This window comes from Aedes aegypti, chromosome 2 (assembly GCF_002204515.2).
Source record: "Aedes aegypti strain LVP_AGWG chromosome 2, AaegL5.0 Primary Assembly, whole genome shotgun sequence".
In the NCBI taxonomy this organism is placed as follows: Eukaryota; Metazoa; Arthropoda; class Insecta; order Diptera; family Culicidae; genus Aedes; species Aedes aegypti.
The window spans coordinates 257,457,326-257,473,496 of record NC_035108.1 but is presented as its reverse complement, the minus strand read 5'-3'; the positions used below and the strand labels follow the sequence as shown (position 1 = coordinate 257,473,496).

The 16,171-nt window shown below is 38.2% G+C and overlaps 1 protein-coding gene across 2 annotated transcripts in view; it reads left to right on the top strand.

The window, feature by feature from the left end:
- The window catches only part of LOC5565620 (serine/threonine-protein kinase ATM), a 64,450-nt gene that overhangs the window by 31,732 nt on the left and 16,547 nt on the right, over positions 1-16,171 (top strand). For both annotated transcript variants that reach the window (XM_021844847.1, XM_021844846.1), the window contains exons 6-11: positions 5,479-7,105; positions 7,173-7,317; positions 7,378-7,501; positions 7,575-7,725; positions 10,594-12,126; positions 12,189-12,278. In XM_021844847.1, the coding sequence (XP_021700539.1) occupies positions 5,479-7,105; positions 7,173-7,317; positions 7,378-7,501; positions 7,575-7,725; positions 10,594-12,126; positions 12,189-12,278 (3,670 nt within the window). The remainder of the gene's footprint in view (positions 1-5,478; positions 7,106-7,172; positions 7,318-7,377; positions 7,502-7,574; positions 7,726-10,593; positions 12,127-12,188; positions 12,279-16,171) is intronic.

Genomic DNA, 16,171 nt, shown 5'->3' with positions numbered 1-16,171 from the left:
CACTTACAAATTCACACACATGACAAATCAAATTATTAATCATCGTAGTTCTACGTCAACCCCGCGGTAATGTTATAGACATTACCCACCCCAAATTTTTTTTTCTAAATCTGGATTGGTCTGCTTAATTTTTACCAAATCATGTAACTTTCACCTCATATTTAAGTGATTTGGGTATGACATCATACTCAAGAGTTTCAGGTCTGATTCACTTCGTATTCCAGTGATTCAGTCCTGATTTACTTAATTTCCTAGTGATTCGGGTTTAAATAATTGGATATTCAAGACTCCAATTTTCTATCTGGATCACAATATTTAATTCTCTTTAAATCCTTAATTTTATTTACTCACTAGTAGCATCAACCGGAAATATTTTGAAAAGTCTGCTTTCCAGGTGTTCTTGACACTCTGAACAACTTTCCTGAAGACTCGCGCATTCTGTCTCGTGTGGATCACAAGAAGGACTTGCCTTAAATCCTCATTTTCAGTTGCTTATTAGCGCCACCTAGCGGCAACTGTTCGCTTCCAGATGTCTGACTTTCAAAACAACTTTGTCGGAGATTCGAACTTTCTATCTCATATTGGTTTTTGCGCTCGTGTACATACACGTTACATGTCACCAACACTACGTCAAGAATGCTGGTTGAAAATATAAACAAAAACCAGCTGTTCCCAGCAAAATCAAACGGCAGAATTTTCCACCAGCAAATTTACGCATGTGTTCGTGCCACCGCTCGGCGAGAGGTAAATGTGGATCACAAGATAGAACTTGCCCAAAATGCCGAATTTGACATGCTTACTAGCGCCACCTAGCGGCAAAATTGAGAACCAAACTTTTACCTTCCGGGTATCCTTGATTCGCTGAACAACTTTGCTGAAGATCGATTTTTGGCAAACCATAAGGATTTCGAGATATAGCAATTTAAATCTACCTATTTTGAGGTGATGCTAAACTTTTAGGGGGGTGATTCAATATTCAACTGGGTGTTGCAATTCTTATTTTAGTGAGCCCGTTTGTATGGCGGGTTTAACGTACACTAATGTTTTTTTGGTGAAATCTTTGATTCTTGCCCGATACATGGATTCTATGTAAAAACGAATTCATTTTTTAGCTATAATCATATAAAAAAAAACTGCAAATTTCTTGGCAGAACCTTTAAAAAATCAATATGTTCATAGTGATATCTTTGACTAGTTATTAATGAAGTAATCGTTGTTTCTTGATTTGTCTTTCATAACTGATGTGCAGTGGTTACACTTGATTGGGTTATGAGTAATTTGCAATTGAATTTCTTGTGAAATAGAGTGACTAATGATTATGACTAGGTGACCTATAACAGTGTGAGAAGTGTATAACTTTTACGAATTTGTTTTGGAATCAATACTAGGTCTAGAGTAAACCTTTTCCTGTTTTCGCGATGTATTTTTAACGAATTTATTAGGAATTTTTGTGATAAATGCGTACAAGACACATGATTTCCTGGAATTTGTTATTATATTTTGATAACTATTTTAAATAACTATTTTTTGAGTAATCAATTAAATTTCTCTGCATTCGCTGTTAAAATAGTGTATGTCAGATATAGAACAATATAGTTTTTACATGAAGTTCTGAAAATATTCCGTTTTCACAAAACATACACTTAGATCTTGAACACAATGACATATTTTTTTTAGGATTTGGTATTAGCCGATGGGTCTATCTACCCTGGAGTTTTCACATTCTTGCTGCCAACTTCTGAGCGTTGCCTCTTCACACGCGTCGCGGACTCCTCTGGTACCTCTTTGGATGAAGCATTGAACTGAACATCTTCCTTGACGATGAGCCCGATAGGCGTCATCCCGGCTATAATGCACACGCCCTCTTTAGATATCGTCCGGTATGCACTTGCTACTCTTCAGCTTATGATCCTGAACGTGCTTTCCAACCGCTTCAGGTTTCTGCTCGTTCTAAGCGCTTTTGACCAGATTGGTCCTCAATACCTTAGTATGGATAGCATCACGCTTGCCAGGCGCTTACGTTTGCTGGCAATTGCAGCAGAGCTGTTAGACATCATCCTCGGTAGCGCCGCTATAGCCGTAGATACCCTTTTACAGGCATATTCAAAGTGGCTAGCGAAGCTGAGCTTATCATCGATCATTACCTCAAGATGTCTAAGAGATTGCTTGGAATTTCTGCTGCAATCACCTACCGAGATAAGCGCCCGTTGCTCGGAATTGCGGTTGTTGACCACCACTGCCTCAGTTTTGTGACGGGCCAGTCCTAGTTTCCCAGACTTCGTCCATTCCTCAACTATGCTGCCGTGAATCGCAAGTCAGTCCCATCTGCATTTTCGTCAAAATTGAGTTGAGTTTAGTTTTCAACATATCTGTCAATGCTCTTTCAGCTGCCCTAATGAGGTAATGAGATTTGTTCGGAAAGATAGGAAAAAAAACAGCAAGTCAAATTGTCCCATAATGAAAAGTAACCGCATATCAGTCCCACTACAGATATCCGCACCGTGTAACACAAAAATGATCAGCTCTATATTTTTCTCAGAAAGATATTGTAGTGAAAAGCAAATGGTGAAAGTTTAATTAAGATTGGAACATGTTCAATCCTCTGTGTCATACAGTAGAATCCTACCATCAAAATAGCTTTCTAGAAGCTTACAGAATTGCACCGGTAACTTGAGGCGGTTAAGTGCGTGGGCTATCGCTACCCAGCTTGCGCTGTTGAACGCATTCTTCACATCTTGTACAACCGCGCAGTAACGGATGCCGCTCCTTTTATGCTCGATTGCCACCTCAGCTGTGTGAACGACCGACTGGATAGCGTCCGGAGTAGGTTTACCTTATCTGAATTCGCACCTTCCGTATTCAGTATGTACTTGCCTGTTGAGGATAAACCTTTCCAATAACTTGCCCGTCGTATCTAGTAGACATATAGGTATATACGCCGACGGTTCATGTGGTGGTTTCCCCGCCTTTGGTAGTAGCACCAATTTCTGTCGTTTCCACAAATCCATCGATCGCAGCAACTCGGACGACTTCTCTTGGGGAGCTATGGCACCTTGGGTCCATTACCACTCTGTATGTGTCACCCCACGGACTCGAATTGGCACTCTGGCATAGACTATCAAAGCATGTCCGTTTTTGACTCTTGATTTCCTCTTTGAGAGCCAACTTTGCCTCTCTGAATGCTGCACCGCGTTCTTCTCTTTGTGCTTCTGTGCATGGGCGTTGCATTCATCGTCTAGCTAGCCCGAAGGCAGATTGCTCGAATATTTGCGATTGATTCGCACCACCAGTACACCGGCGGCTTGTTCTATCTAGGAGGGGCTTTTCTCGGCATGGAAGCATCACACGCTCGTGATATCACAGCAAATAGCTTTTCACCGTTTAGGTCCAGAGTGTTCCGTTCGCGCCTCATGACTTCAGTGAATACTTCGTCGTCGAAGCGCGCTGTTTTCTATTCTCGGGCTTGGGTCGAGTTACATCGCGCTGCCTTCCGCCCGCCTGGTATTATACTATAGCGAATCGATTGATGATCGCTATGAATATAACCGTCATCAACGCGCCAGTTCATGGTACCTAAAAGGTTAGGACTACAAAACGTCACGTCGATAATCGATTTCTGCGGAATGTTTTCATTGTGCCCACATTTGCCAACTGTACAATGAACCCCTCTACCTGCAGCTTCGTTTTTTACCGCAAAATAAGTATTCAAATCGTTATACCTTTTTTGTTTTTCAATATTTTTGCACAATTTTTTCACAAGTTCTCAAAAAACAGTTCTAGTTTAGAAATCCGTGTCGATATTAATTATTGGTCATCTGGTTTTAAAGATATTCCGATGTTCCTTGGGGGACCGACATTTTCCATATAAAATGTTTTTGGCGGCCATTTTGTTTTTGATCAATTTATCAGAAAAAATAAAATGTGGGCTATATAATGCCAAGTAAAAAGGAGCATCTCTGAAAAAAATCATACAAATCGGTTCAGTATTCTTGGAGATATTTGAAAATTACGATATGATGTTTTTTGAAGTTTTTAAGATCTTTATTTGGCCAGCGAGGTTCCAGAAACCTAAATGGCCATTACTTAAAGACGGCTGTACCAAATTGCTTCATTTTTTCACAACATACTCTCATTAATGTATTGTTCCGAAGAGTGAATATCCGAATACGATACGATACGATACAGATGACCAATGATCAATATCGACACAGATCCCAAAACTAGAAAAGTTTTTTGAAAGCTTGTTAAAAAATGGTGCAAAAATATTGAAAAACAAAAAAGTTATATCGATTTGAGTATGAATTTTGCGGTAAAAAATGAAGCTGCCGGTAGAGGGGTTAATGCGGCCAGGGATTCCAACAATAGTTGGCCTCTTTGGCTACCCCACTCCACTGCCCATGCATAAAACGCAGCTAGTTTGGCTATCATTCTGTCGACCATGTGGGAAAATTCCTCAATCGACCACCTTGGGGGCGCGTAACAACAGCAGTAGAACACGCCGTTGATTTTTGCTATCGCGAAACCGTCATTTGATATAGAGACTACTTCTTGGATTGTGTATCGTACTGTCGTCCTTATAGCTGCTAGCTTGTGAGACCTATCTGCCACCCAGTTCCCGTTGTTGGCTGGTATGCGGTATGAGTCCGATAGCAACGCCACGTCGGTCTTCGTTTCCGAGTCTGACTGCCAAGCAGCTGTTGGTCTGCATCACAGTGGTTTAAATTTAACTATGTTACTTCCTTACTTTCGTTTTGGCTGCATTCTACTCCGCTTGTGCCCGGACATTTGGGTCCTCCCGTTAAGTGTCCGTTGTCTGCTCTGTCGATAAATATTACACGATAAAAAGAAACAAGGTATTATATTCCGAAAAATGACATCTGGTAGTGACGTCATTCCTATCGCAATCTCTAACGAGTACAAGAGAAAGCAAAGCCTGCTCTCTTTTACTATCCTTCTAGCCCTGGCGATAGGAATGACGACACATGTTTTTATTGAAAATCGTTGTTTACACGTGGGAATAGCCTACCTTGTTGTGTATACCGTGACATATTAGACATTTAGCGATTTGCTTACAATCGCTTGCCCCATGGCCTTCGGTGCCGCATTTTCTGCACAGCTTACTTCTGTTATTGCATTTCCACAACTAATGGCCCTTTCCGAAACACTTGAAGCAAACATCAGGAAGCTGTTGTATGCGCCACCGGCAAACCAATCAGCCTCTTTGAGTATGCCCAAGTTCTTCGCTTTGTTGGCCTTTGTAACCCGACAGCCAGATAGGCGCCACCTGTGTGACCTGCGGGCCGTTTCTAAGGTGGACCACTGGCCTTACTGGATACATCGATGGCGCACTTTTTCTATCGCATCGTGATGGACGAGCCTCGAACAAGCGAAGGCATAAATCTACTGCTCTTTTGATACCTGATATTGATGTTAATCATATCGTCAACGGACTTATGAGAAACCACTCATTTTTTACAGATGTTGCACATCCAATAACAAATCAGCTTCTGATCACCATTTGATACTGCAGTTGTTGATTTCTAACCACAAGTATCCTTCCATCGCATTTTTGAGCGGTATCCTGCAAGCATTCTACACGTACTCAATCGAACGCACCAACACTAATGTCGGCACCATTCAAACCATTCTGAACGTCGTTCCCCTGGAAGCGATTGGCAACGTACAGGAAGTAGTCGAGAAGCTACTGAACTATCTTTTTCCGAAGACTCGCGAAACGCTAGCCAAAGGAATACTGCACAATAAGGAAATGTTGGACATGAGGCTGCTGGCAAAAATATCCGTACTCTGCTCTGTTACAAAGCATCACAAAGGCAACGACGATGACCTAACTGATGAAGTAGAAGGAAGTTTTCACATTCCCGAGAATAAATACGAAGAGGTTGATGAAACAATTCGTAAGATCGAAGAAGACATTTTGCTGAAAAGTGCTGAAAAGCTACTAGTGGTCAGATCAATCCAGCAAAAATCTTCCGAAACGCTAGATACAGATGTATTCTACAATATCCATGAGCACAATTTTGAAATGCTGTGTACATCACTCAACTTTGAGAAACACACACTGCCTGCCGAGAATGATGCCTTGGGCAAAGGATTGAACAACATAATAGGAGATGTGGAATTATATCTGGCAATTTTGAACGATCTTTTGCAGCATAATGCCCTAGGGAGGGATTCGTTTGAAAAGTGCTTGATCACGAAAAAGATCACGTTCAAGGTACAGGAGATGGAGATGGGATTCGACCGCCTCAGAACGTTAACGCCCGTAGAGCTGGGCGAAATGTCGTCCAGATTGCTGACAATATTTCAAGGTCCTTATGATGAACGAATCAATGAAATGCTCAAAGCAAGCAACTTCACAAGTATGCTCAAATGGATGTTCAAAAACATCCGTACTGCTCCAGAAAGGAATTCAAAAACTATTGAAGCATTGAAAGCATCGGATCTCAATAGAGAACAGTCCAATCAACACAATCTGCTGTTGATTGTGGCACATTACATGAAGTACAACGGAGTTAATACGGACGATGTGAAGGTGTTTTTGGATCAGATCGATTTCAACGTCGATAGCAGTATAGATCTGTTTCACATATTTGGAGTATGCAAGGTGTTGCTCAAGCAACGATCGACTTTCTTCTGTGCCGAGTGGATCCTCACGTATATCAAAGACATCTGTCGAACTCACCATACCAATAATGCCATGACCGAAACAATTGTCGATTTGTTTTCGGATTTGGTGATATTCGTCAGTCCACATGATTCACTCTTCAACGATACAAACACCGTACTGCTGTCCTTCATTCGAAAGGCTAATAAACGAAACTACTCTGTCGGCTTGCAACGGAAAATCTACGACCAGGTTAAATACCTGATAAAAGCATATCCTGATTATTACGAATCACACGAACCGATCTATGTCAGGATGATTAGCTTGATTGAATCTCCTCACTTTGCCATCAAGATATGCGCATTGGAAAATTTGCTTTATCTCTTTGATGATACGTGGGCTTTCACCATTGACACGGTAACTGCTGACTTCTATCGGTTTCAGCTAAAACTCTACAAGTCTGTGGCGTTTGAAATGGATGTGAGTACTGTCCATTTTTTGTAGAGACAAACATTAATTAAATTAATATTAATTTATATATCGACAGGATCTTTTGCGCAAAGATGAGAAAGAAAACCTGATGTCTGCCCATTTGCAACTGATTTGTGGAACTATTTGCAAAAGCTACTGTCTTCGTAAACGGGCAACTTTGAACTTGGTCGAACAAGCTTGTCTGAGTAATCTGACGCAACGTAAGTTTTTTCCGCTTATTTAATTTTAACAATTTAATATCATTTATTCCTTTTCTCCAGACAAAGTACATACAATAGCAAAGCTGCTCAAGACAGCAATGAGCATCGACACTGCTGGCTTGATTGAAGAATATATGGAAGATATTTTGGACATGTGGATCTCCAAGGGCTATAAACTTGCGTCGTAAGTAGCATTTGATTTATTCGATCAAATATCTGTATCACATGTTTGTTATTTTCACTTTCCCACTCAAAAGGTTTCCTTGGTATTTTACTAATTGCGGCTCGTTGGATGAATTCATTAAAAAGTACCAGTTTGATGTTGCCTATGCCATTGTATCAAATAGACCAGCCGATTTAGCGCAGTATTGTGGTATCATCAAAAGAACGCAAGCTGAAGTTATGAAGGTGAGTGAGAAGCATAAACAGTATATGTTTTCATTGAAAAAAATGAGCGTCTGACTTACCTTGAACAGTAGGCCTTATTTGGATTCTTCTAAAAAAGAAAATAATGTATTGGAAGTTCCTACCCGATTAACCCCGATGCATATAGGGCGAGATCCCCCTATAACTCACTAAATTCATAATTTAAAAAAATAAGGTACCGTGGGGCAAGTGGGTAATGGAAATCGTATAGTAGAGGTTCTTTAAATTCTAAAGACTTTAAATTTAAATAAATGAGGTCGTGTATATGTTTTAGCTTGGCTCCCATCAAATATAAGCAGTATGCTGAATTTGAGTTTTATGTAAAATTAAAGAAAAAATACAGAGAAAGTTTTTGAAAAATGTCTTTTTACTTTTCACTTGCCCCACTGAACAACTTTGCCGAAGACGCTATCTTTCTAAGTGTTCAGGATCCTGAGATATCCGCAAAACAAAAGTTTCATGCTCACCTGCGCCGCCTAGTGGCAAAATTTCGAATCTCATGGCTTCTACAATGATAGCGCTTGAGCTATAGGGTTACGACTGTTTATTTCGTTCTTAAACGCTAACAGTTGGCACCAGCGGCAAATAGTACAGGCAACAACCATTCAAACATTCATTTTATTTCATTGGCCGCCGGGCGACGACACTGTTGTTTGTGTTCCACCCACTGATCGCGCTACGCTGGATTCTCAAATTTCTCAAACTTTCAACACAAGCGCATGGAAGAATAGTAGTCGGAGAACTGTCAAAACGTATGGAAAATAATGTAAAACGTAAATTACTTGCATTTAGGAACCTGGATCAAAAAAGTAGTGATAAGAAATCAAGTGTAAAGTGAATACATAACTTTTTGTGTTTAATTCATCTTCCGTGGTGCTTTCTTTGCTTCAGGATTTCGTTTTTACTACCACTGAAAAAGAGCCATCTATTGCCTTTTCAGTTTTGAATATCGCCCTATTGAACAACTTTGCCGAAGACGCCATCTTTCTAAGTGTCAGGATCCTGAGATAACCGCAAAACAAAAGTTTCATGCTCACTAACGCCGCCTAGTGGCAAAATTTCGAATCTCATGGCTTCTATAATGAAAGCGCTTGAGCTACTGAACAACTTTGCCAAAGACGCCATCTTTCTAAGTGGTCAGGATCCTGAGATAACCGCAAAACAAAAGTTTCATGCTCACTAACGCCTCCTAGTGGCAAAATTTCGAATCTCATGGCTTCTATAATGATAGCGCTTGAGCTACTGAACAACTTTGCCGAAGATGCCATCTTTCTAAGTGGTGAGGATCCTGAGATATCAGAAAAACAAAATTTCGATGCTCACTAGCGCCGCCTAGTGGCAGAATTTCGCATTTCAATGACCACCCCATAATCTACTGAACAAGTTTGCTGAACATCGTTACCCTTTATTTTGATTACTTTTTAAGATATTTATCATTTATGAAAACGGTCGTTAATCTGAATTTCGGTCGTAAAAAAGTGGTCGTAAAAAAGAACCGTCGTAAAAAGAGGTTGGAGTGTACAATATACTGTCAAACCTCCATGAGTTTGAAAAACTAAACATTGCATAAACTTTGCAATTGGATTAAATGGACAAATTGTTGTGAAGTTTACGAAAAAGTTACACGTCTTCTTGGTGAGAGTCGAACTCACGACTCCCTGTTCCCTAGATAGAGCGCGTTACCCCTACGTTACGAGAGGGCTCATGGAAGTTAACCTGAATTCGATTTCAGCTCAATAATCTCTCGAGTAGTAGTCTTGAACTAGCGTCAGTTAAAAAACACTTTAATAAAGACAAAAAAAATGTTTTCTACAAAGTTGTTTGCCACACGAAAAAAATCGTATTTTTGCTCAACATCTCATCTTTTAGAATAAAAAATTTTTTCATAAATTACTCTATTTTTTAAGTGTAGTTAAGATCTACCAATTTGCTTCCTGTGCAAAATGGGGCAGACAACCCATTGAAATTATTAAAGTATCATATCTCCTCTTTGGACAGGAGAAAACATGAAAAATGCTTTTAATCTAAAAAGGTATGATAAAAAATATGAATTTTAGGGGTTATCCACATACAACGGTATATATCTTAAAAAATATAGAAAACAGCACAATTGTGTTTTCGACAAAGTTATTTCACATGGCCACTTCTACAACTTTGTCGAAGATAGCATATGTCTATTTGAATCTATGACAAAAGGTCGAAAGGACAAAAGGTCGAAACGACAAAAGGTCGAAGAACAAAAAAAAGGGACAAAAGGTCGAATATTTCAAAGAAGGATAAATTTCCCGCCAAGCAAATCATTTTCCGACCTTTTGTCCTTTCAACCTTTTGTCCATAAACCTGTCTATTTATACGTTCAGATAAATATGATATTTTTTTGTTTTTCTATCTCACTGATAGGTGCTTCCGCTTTGAAATACTAAGAAGTTTCTTCGAACAAACTATACCACTAAAATCAAAGGTTTGAGCGTTATTCAAAAAGCGCACAAAATCGACTGAATAAATCACAGTGCTATGGCCCTGTGTTACCAATTCAAGACCCATAGCTTTTTGCGATAGTAATCTCCAGATTGCCTTTTTCCTTACGCTGGCTGCCCAATACATTTTGTGTTGTTGCAGATGAAAATTTTATAGGTTGATGGATGAACTTCCTTTAACCTTTCAGTCGTCGCGCTGTTTGTCAGAACCACCACGCTGCAGTTGTGAACGAAAAGCAAGGTTTTTTCAACAGTGCTGTACAAAATACAACAGCGCGACGACTGAAGTGTTAACGTCGAAAAAGTTCAAGGAAACAACATCATAATGATCTTGAAATGAATACTATCGTTACAAATCCTTTTCTCATTTCAGGCCATATCCACAAGATGTTTTGCTTTCCTCATCCCAATGTTGGCGGGCTGTGACAACATGTCCGAAATCTACACTCAAATAGCAAATCGAATGCATCCGATCATTACCAATCATATGGATATGAGGCAGTTGAGTTTCCAAAACAGCTCGGGCCTATGTGTGTTGCAGTGGATTGTCGCACAGCTACAGGACGAAGCCCTGATGACAGAACTTTTTGGCCGTGAAGTTCTCGTAGTAGAAGACAAATGTGTTTTGAATCGCGAAAACTTTGAAAAGTGCTTGGATCATCTGAAACCCTTGTCTGCAAAGCAACCACTATTAACGTATCTGTGCAGCAAATATCCCGCCACAGTCGAGCAGCTTATATTACATTTGAAATTGAAAATTTTCCAATCGGACGTTGCGGAACAAAAGATGATCCTGTTCTTCCAGTATTCAGCGGTAATCGACCATTTGGTTGATTATTTTTGCCAGCATCGCACGACAGATTTGAAAGAATTCCTAGCGAGAGACATATGTTATTTCCTAAGCAACACAATGGTTTGCTCAAAATCATTACAGTTACCGGTGTTAAACTGCCTGTCAAAGTTTCTGCTTCAAATAGTACCGACCTGCGCCGAATATGTGAGACCGCATTTGAACATCTTGGTATCTTCGTTGATCGCTGTTTATGATCAGAATCCCTCCGGAAAAGTCATTACTAAGTCACTTAAGATACTGGAGCTGATCGTAGTGGAACATCAGGCCTTATTCGGAGATGCGATTAAAAAGTTGAATTATTTTCCAGAACATGACGACTTCAAAGATCTCCGTGAAACTTTGGAGAAATTGAAGGAATCTCAATTTCAGCTGAGCTTAGCTGAGGACATCATTCGTATAGTTCAGCTCCCGCAACGCAAGTACGGTGAATTGATCACATTGTACAATTTATTAGCATCTAATAAATCTGAGCTGCGCGATGTCTGCGCAGAACTTGAAGCCTCGAACGGATTCTCAGAAAGTTGTGCCAACAATGCTGTACTACGGTTGATTAACACCTTGTTGAATGAGATTCAAAGCAGTTGCAACGAGAAGCATACTGTTGCCGCCTTGCGGTGCCTTGGTGAAATAGGACCGGTTGATTTGTGCACAATGCTACTCAAATCGGATGTTCAAACGGAAATATATACGAATCTTAAAAATACTGAAAGTACGGTTGAACAGTTCGTACGCGTGATCCTCCTTCAACTGAATGATTTGCTTGTAACGAAAGATATGAGTGTTGTCGAAAAGACGACCCAAGTGTGTTACCATTTGCTACAGAATCGTGACTATCGCAAGCTGGCTGCTACTTTGAGAACGCTGTATCCGTACATGGCCCTCGTTGAAAATAATGCACCGATTTTTGTACGACCCTCGGATAACACTAAGTTAGGATCGCTTTGCGCTATCATTGACACGGCAACCAGCTATGAATCGTTTGTACTGACCTTATCGACTACATTACTGGAATCCCTACAAGATATGGTGATCAAAGGTTTAACAGAAGTTGAGGTAAGAAGATTGAATGCATTTTGTACACTAAATAAATTTTTATTCTTAACTTTCAATTTTAGATCAATTTTGCAGCAAAAATGATACCTATGTTGGTGCAGATTATTTTGAGCTTCAAAGATGCTGGTCTGAACTACGATATCGGAAATTTTGTAAGAAAAAAAAAATGAGTAGAAAAAAAAAGATGATTCTATAACAATCCCCAGAATTCCACTCCCCAAAATGTACTATTCCCCAGAATGCGCCATTCCTCAAAAGATTATTTAAAAAAAAGTTGAGTATTGATATCCGACTAGATATTCGGTGAACACAATGTTCTAGTACCGTAATCCGGGTCCTATATTTTTAAAACAAGTGCTGGCACCTATCACTCGTGAATGTATACTATATTTCGTTTTCTGAAAGTTTTAAGCTTGTTAAAAAAATTTCCATTTTATTGTTTGTTTTGTTGATTTGAGGTAACATTGATCACTCATCATTCATTTATTTAGTTAACATCTCAACAGATAACTCGCAATCAATTTCAGGCGGGTGTAGGGGTCTGCTACCTTTTCAAATGTTCGGTCGACAATGTCCATATCATCCGCGAAACTATTAAATTTACTGGATCCCGTAAAAATCGTACCCCGGCTGATTATGATCCGACAAAATTAAATGAGAAAATAGGCAAAATAACTGAAGGAATCTTTTTGAAAATAAGATGGCTGAAATTTTAGGCGAAAATAAGGCTAAATTCATAACAGATTTTTTTAGTGATTTCAGTGTGGGTTAGGTTTCTAAGAAAAGCCCAACAAAATTGATCAGAGTTTTTTTTATTATTTCTTTCTTTGATTTCGCTTCAATTTTTTCAAACAATTTTGCATGAATGTAACTTTTCCAAGTAAAAGTATTCTCAAAAAATTTAGTATAATCAATTTTCTCAAGAAGAGAGTGGCTTTATACCTTCTGCTACAAATTTCTTTTAAAATATTCAAATAATATAGTTAGATTAGTTCATACTTTCAACGTGAATTTCTCCTGGAGAACAACCATTCCTCATATGGATACTTTTTATCCACAAATACGTTCACGGATTCAACTAAAAAAATCTCAACCTTTCAAAAATTCAAACTTTTCCTTCGCAATTCGCAATTCTGGAATTGAATTCATGTGCAATTCCTAGAAGGAATTCATAGTGCTCTCTGGCAGAATTCTGGGATGGATTTCAAGAACAATTTTCAAAAAAGATTTCGATGGAGCTTCTTGAGAAATATGTTTTTTTTTTTAAATTCATTAGAGAGGTTTCAATTATCCTGTAGCCATTCTTCTCTTAGGAAAACATGATATATCATCTGTTATCTTTATTTGTTCCGTTGTCCATCTGTTGTTTGTTCCAACATTTTATTGTTTCTCTTTCCATCATATGTCGCTTTCTTGACCAATTTCGTACAAAAAATCTTTTCATACTCCAGAAAACAACATTAAAAATAATATGAAGGAAAAAAAATAATTCTAGGAGTTTTGAAAAATTACAAAATCATCAATCCATCAGAAATTCCAAAAAAACTTTTAATGTTATGCAAAAATTTCCTCCAAGATTTAAATACGGTAAAATCTTTCATAATAAATTTTACCAATGGACATCTCTGGCAATTTTTTTAAAAATAAAACCAATATCTTCATATTAAACTTCTGCAGTTCTACCATAATTGTTAAACATTGTTCGTCAAAAAAAAAAAATGTTTTGAATTTCTGCAAGTACGAAGAAATGGGTTTTTACTCTAATCTGTTCCTCATAGTATCACGAAACTTCGAAGTCCATGCAAAACAATTTCAAATATGTTAGATACAAATACCTGCAGTAAAAATTCAATTCTCATTAACGTAAATCATTCTCCATTATAAATGACGAGTCAAAAATAAACAAGAATTTTTGTTTTAAATCCTACAAAACCACCTAAGCTTTTCTGTGAGGTACATTGATAGCAATTTTGTCAAAAAATTTCAGACGGTTTCTACGGCGATTTCTTAAATTTTCTGACAAGAATTTAGTAAATTTTAACAAATTCATTTTAAATTGAAATTACCTAAACAAATTTTTAGAAGTTCTTCCAAAACTCTATAAATTTGATATAAATCGGATACGGATATTGAGTGATCCGTAGAGTAATTTGTGAAGAAATCTAACAAAAAAATAGAGGTATTCTTGGAGTAGGTTTTGAACTAAATATGAAGAGTGTATGGATTTCTAGATTTTATTTGTGGAAGAATCCCCAATTAAACGTTCGGAAAAAAATATGGAGGAATTTTTAGAACCATTAATGAAATTTTTGGAGAACTTTTTTTTCAAAAAAATCGAGAATGAATGGAAAGATCCTTTAGTAACTCTGTTTGAAAATTTGTATTAAAATATCTCCTGAAGGATCGCTAATGCTGTTTGAAGTAAAAAAATCTCTGGAAAGTACTTGGATGTATTTCTGATGAATTTATCGGTAGAATTCTAGGATGAAACCCAGGGGAAACAATAATATTATTCTCCGAAGAAATCTATGAACTAATTGCTCGGGAAACTTTTGAATATTTTCGCGGAAGAGTTTACAAAAGAACATTTGAACGTCGTATTCTACTTAAAACTTCAAAGGAATGTTTGAACTTTTAAAAAAATTGTCAAGGAAGCATTTTTTAAAGAAATTCTAAATACTTTTTTCGTAATAGCATTTTGAGGGAATGCGGGGAGCAATATCTAATTGATTTTTAGATAAATATCTTATAGAATAATTCTTTGAAAGAAAAAAAAAAGCATATGTAGGAAGAACTTCAAAGGCAAAGTTGGAAAAACTGTTGGGACAATCTTTGATGAATTTGTAGGAAGAATCCTTACTTGGTGATCTTGAAGACGATTTTGGTGATTATTATATTATTAAGGAATAACTGGATAATATTTCAATCTAACAATTATAATTTATATGTAATAAGTACTTGTAGGACCTCCATGGAGTAATGTTTAAATCTCGAAATTCTTCAAGAGATATTTTCAAGCAATTTGATACAGATTCTTCGAGAAAATTTCTATTAAGATCAGAAAGCCTAAAGAAATTTCAGGAAACAAACTGTTGAATAATAACTACTAATCCTGAGAATGATTTACATGGGAATCACAGGAGGAACTCAGTGGAAACTAGTAAATGAGTTTTTGGAGAGTGCCCTGGAAAAGTATGGAAATAAATCATGAAGAAACTTTCGACCTGAACAATTCGTTAAACAATTACGGGATATTCGTCGATAGTTCTTTGGAAGAGTTCTTGAAGGATTTTTCAACTGGATTGGACAAAGTATTAATATTTTTAGTAGTGAAAATTGAAATTTACAGGTATTACTGCTGTGAGACAAAATCACAAACGAATAAAATGAATACAAATCTATGCAAACTACGAAATTTCTGAAGTTTGTATTCGACATTTCGTCGATAAACCAAGAGCTTTCCAGGCCCCCCCTAGGCCCTCTCCAGGAAAAAAATCCTAGCTACGCCAATGATTGCAGGGCCTGACACCAACCCCCTAGATTTCCGGAGGATCATTCCCCCTCAATGTTCGGAAGGCCATAGTGCATAGTTTAGCTTAGAGTCCTTCTCTGGCATTTGGACTATGATCAGCCGCCCCTGACATGGGGAACGGACGCTGTTATGAGCCGCTCCTAACATGGAGTATAGACGCTCCAGGTTTGCATAAGCAAACACCCCATTTCCTGTCAGCCTACGACCAAAGTTTCCGCTGGGGTTGGTTACCCGATCTTCCCTAAGTCCCGTACAGAGAGGTCTATTTTATCCCTTCAGGTACGCGAGGTACCAATGGTACGCTATGCCCAGCCATTTACCAACCGGGCGCTGTATACGGTTTGAATTGATTAAAATTTTAAACCGGTATATTTCAAAATCCAGATAATTTCGAAATGTGGGTACTCAGTAAAGTTGTTCATGAGGTGGAGCGATATATGGTGGTTGATTGCGCAAGTGAGCATGAAACGTTAGCTTTTGTTTTGCGGATATCTCATTGAACATTGAAAACTA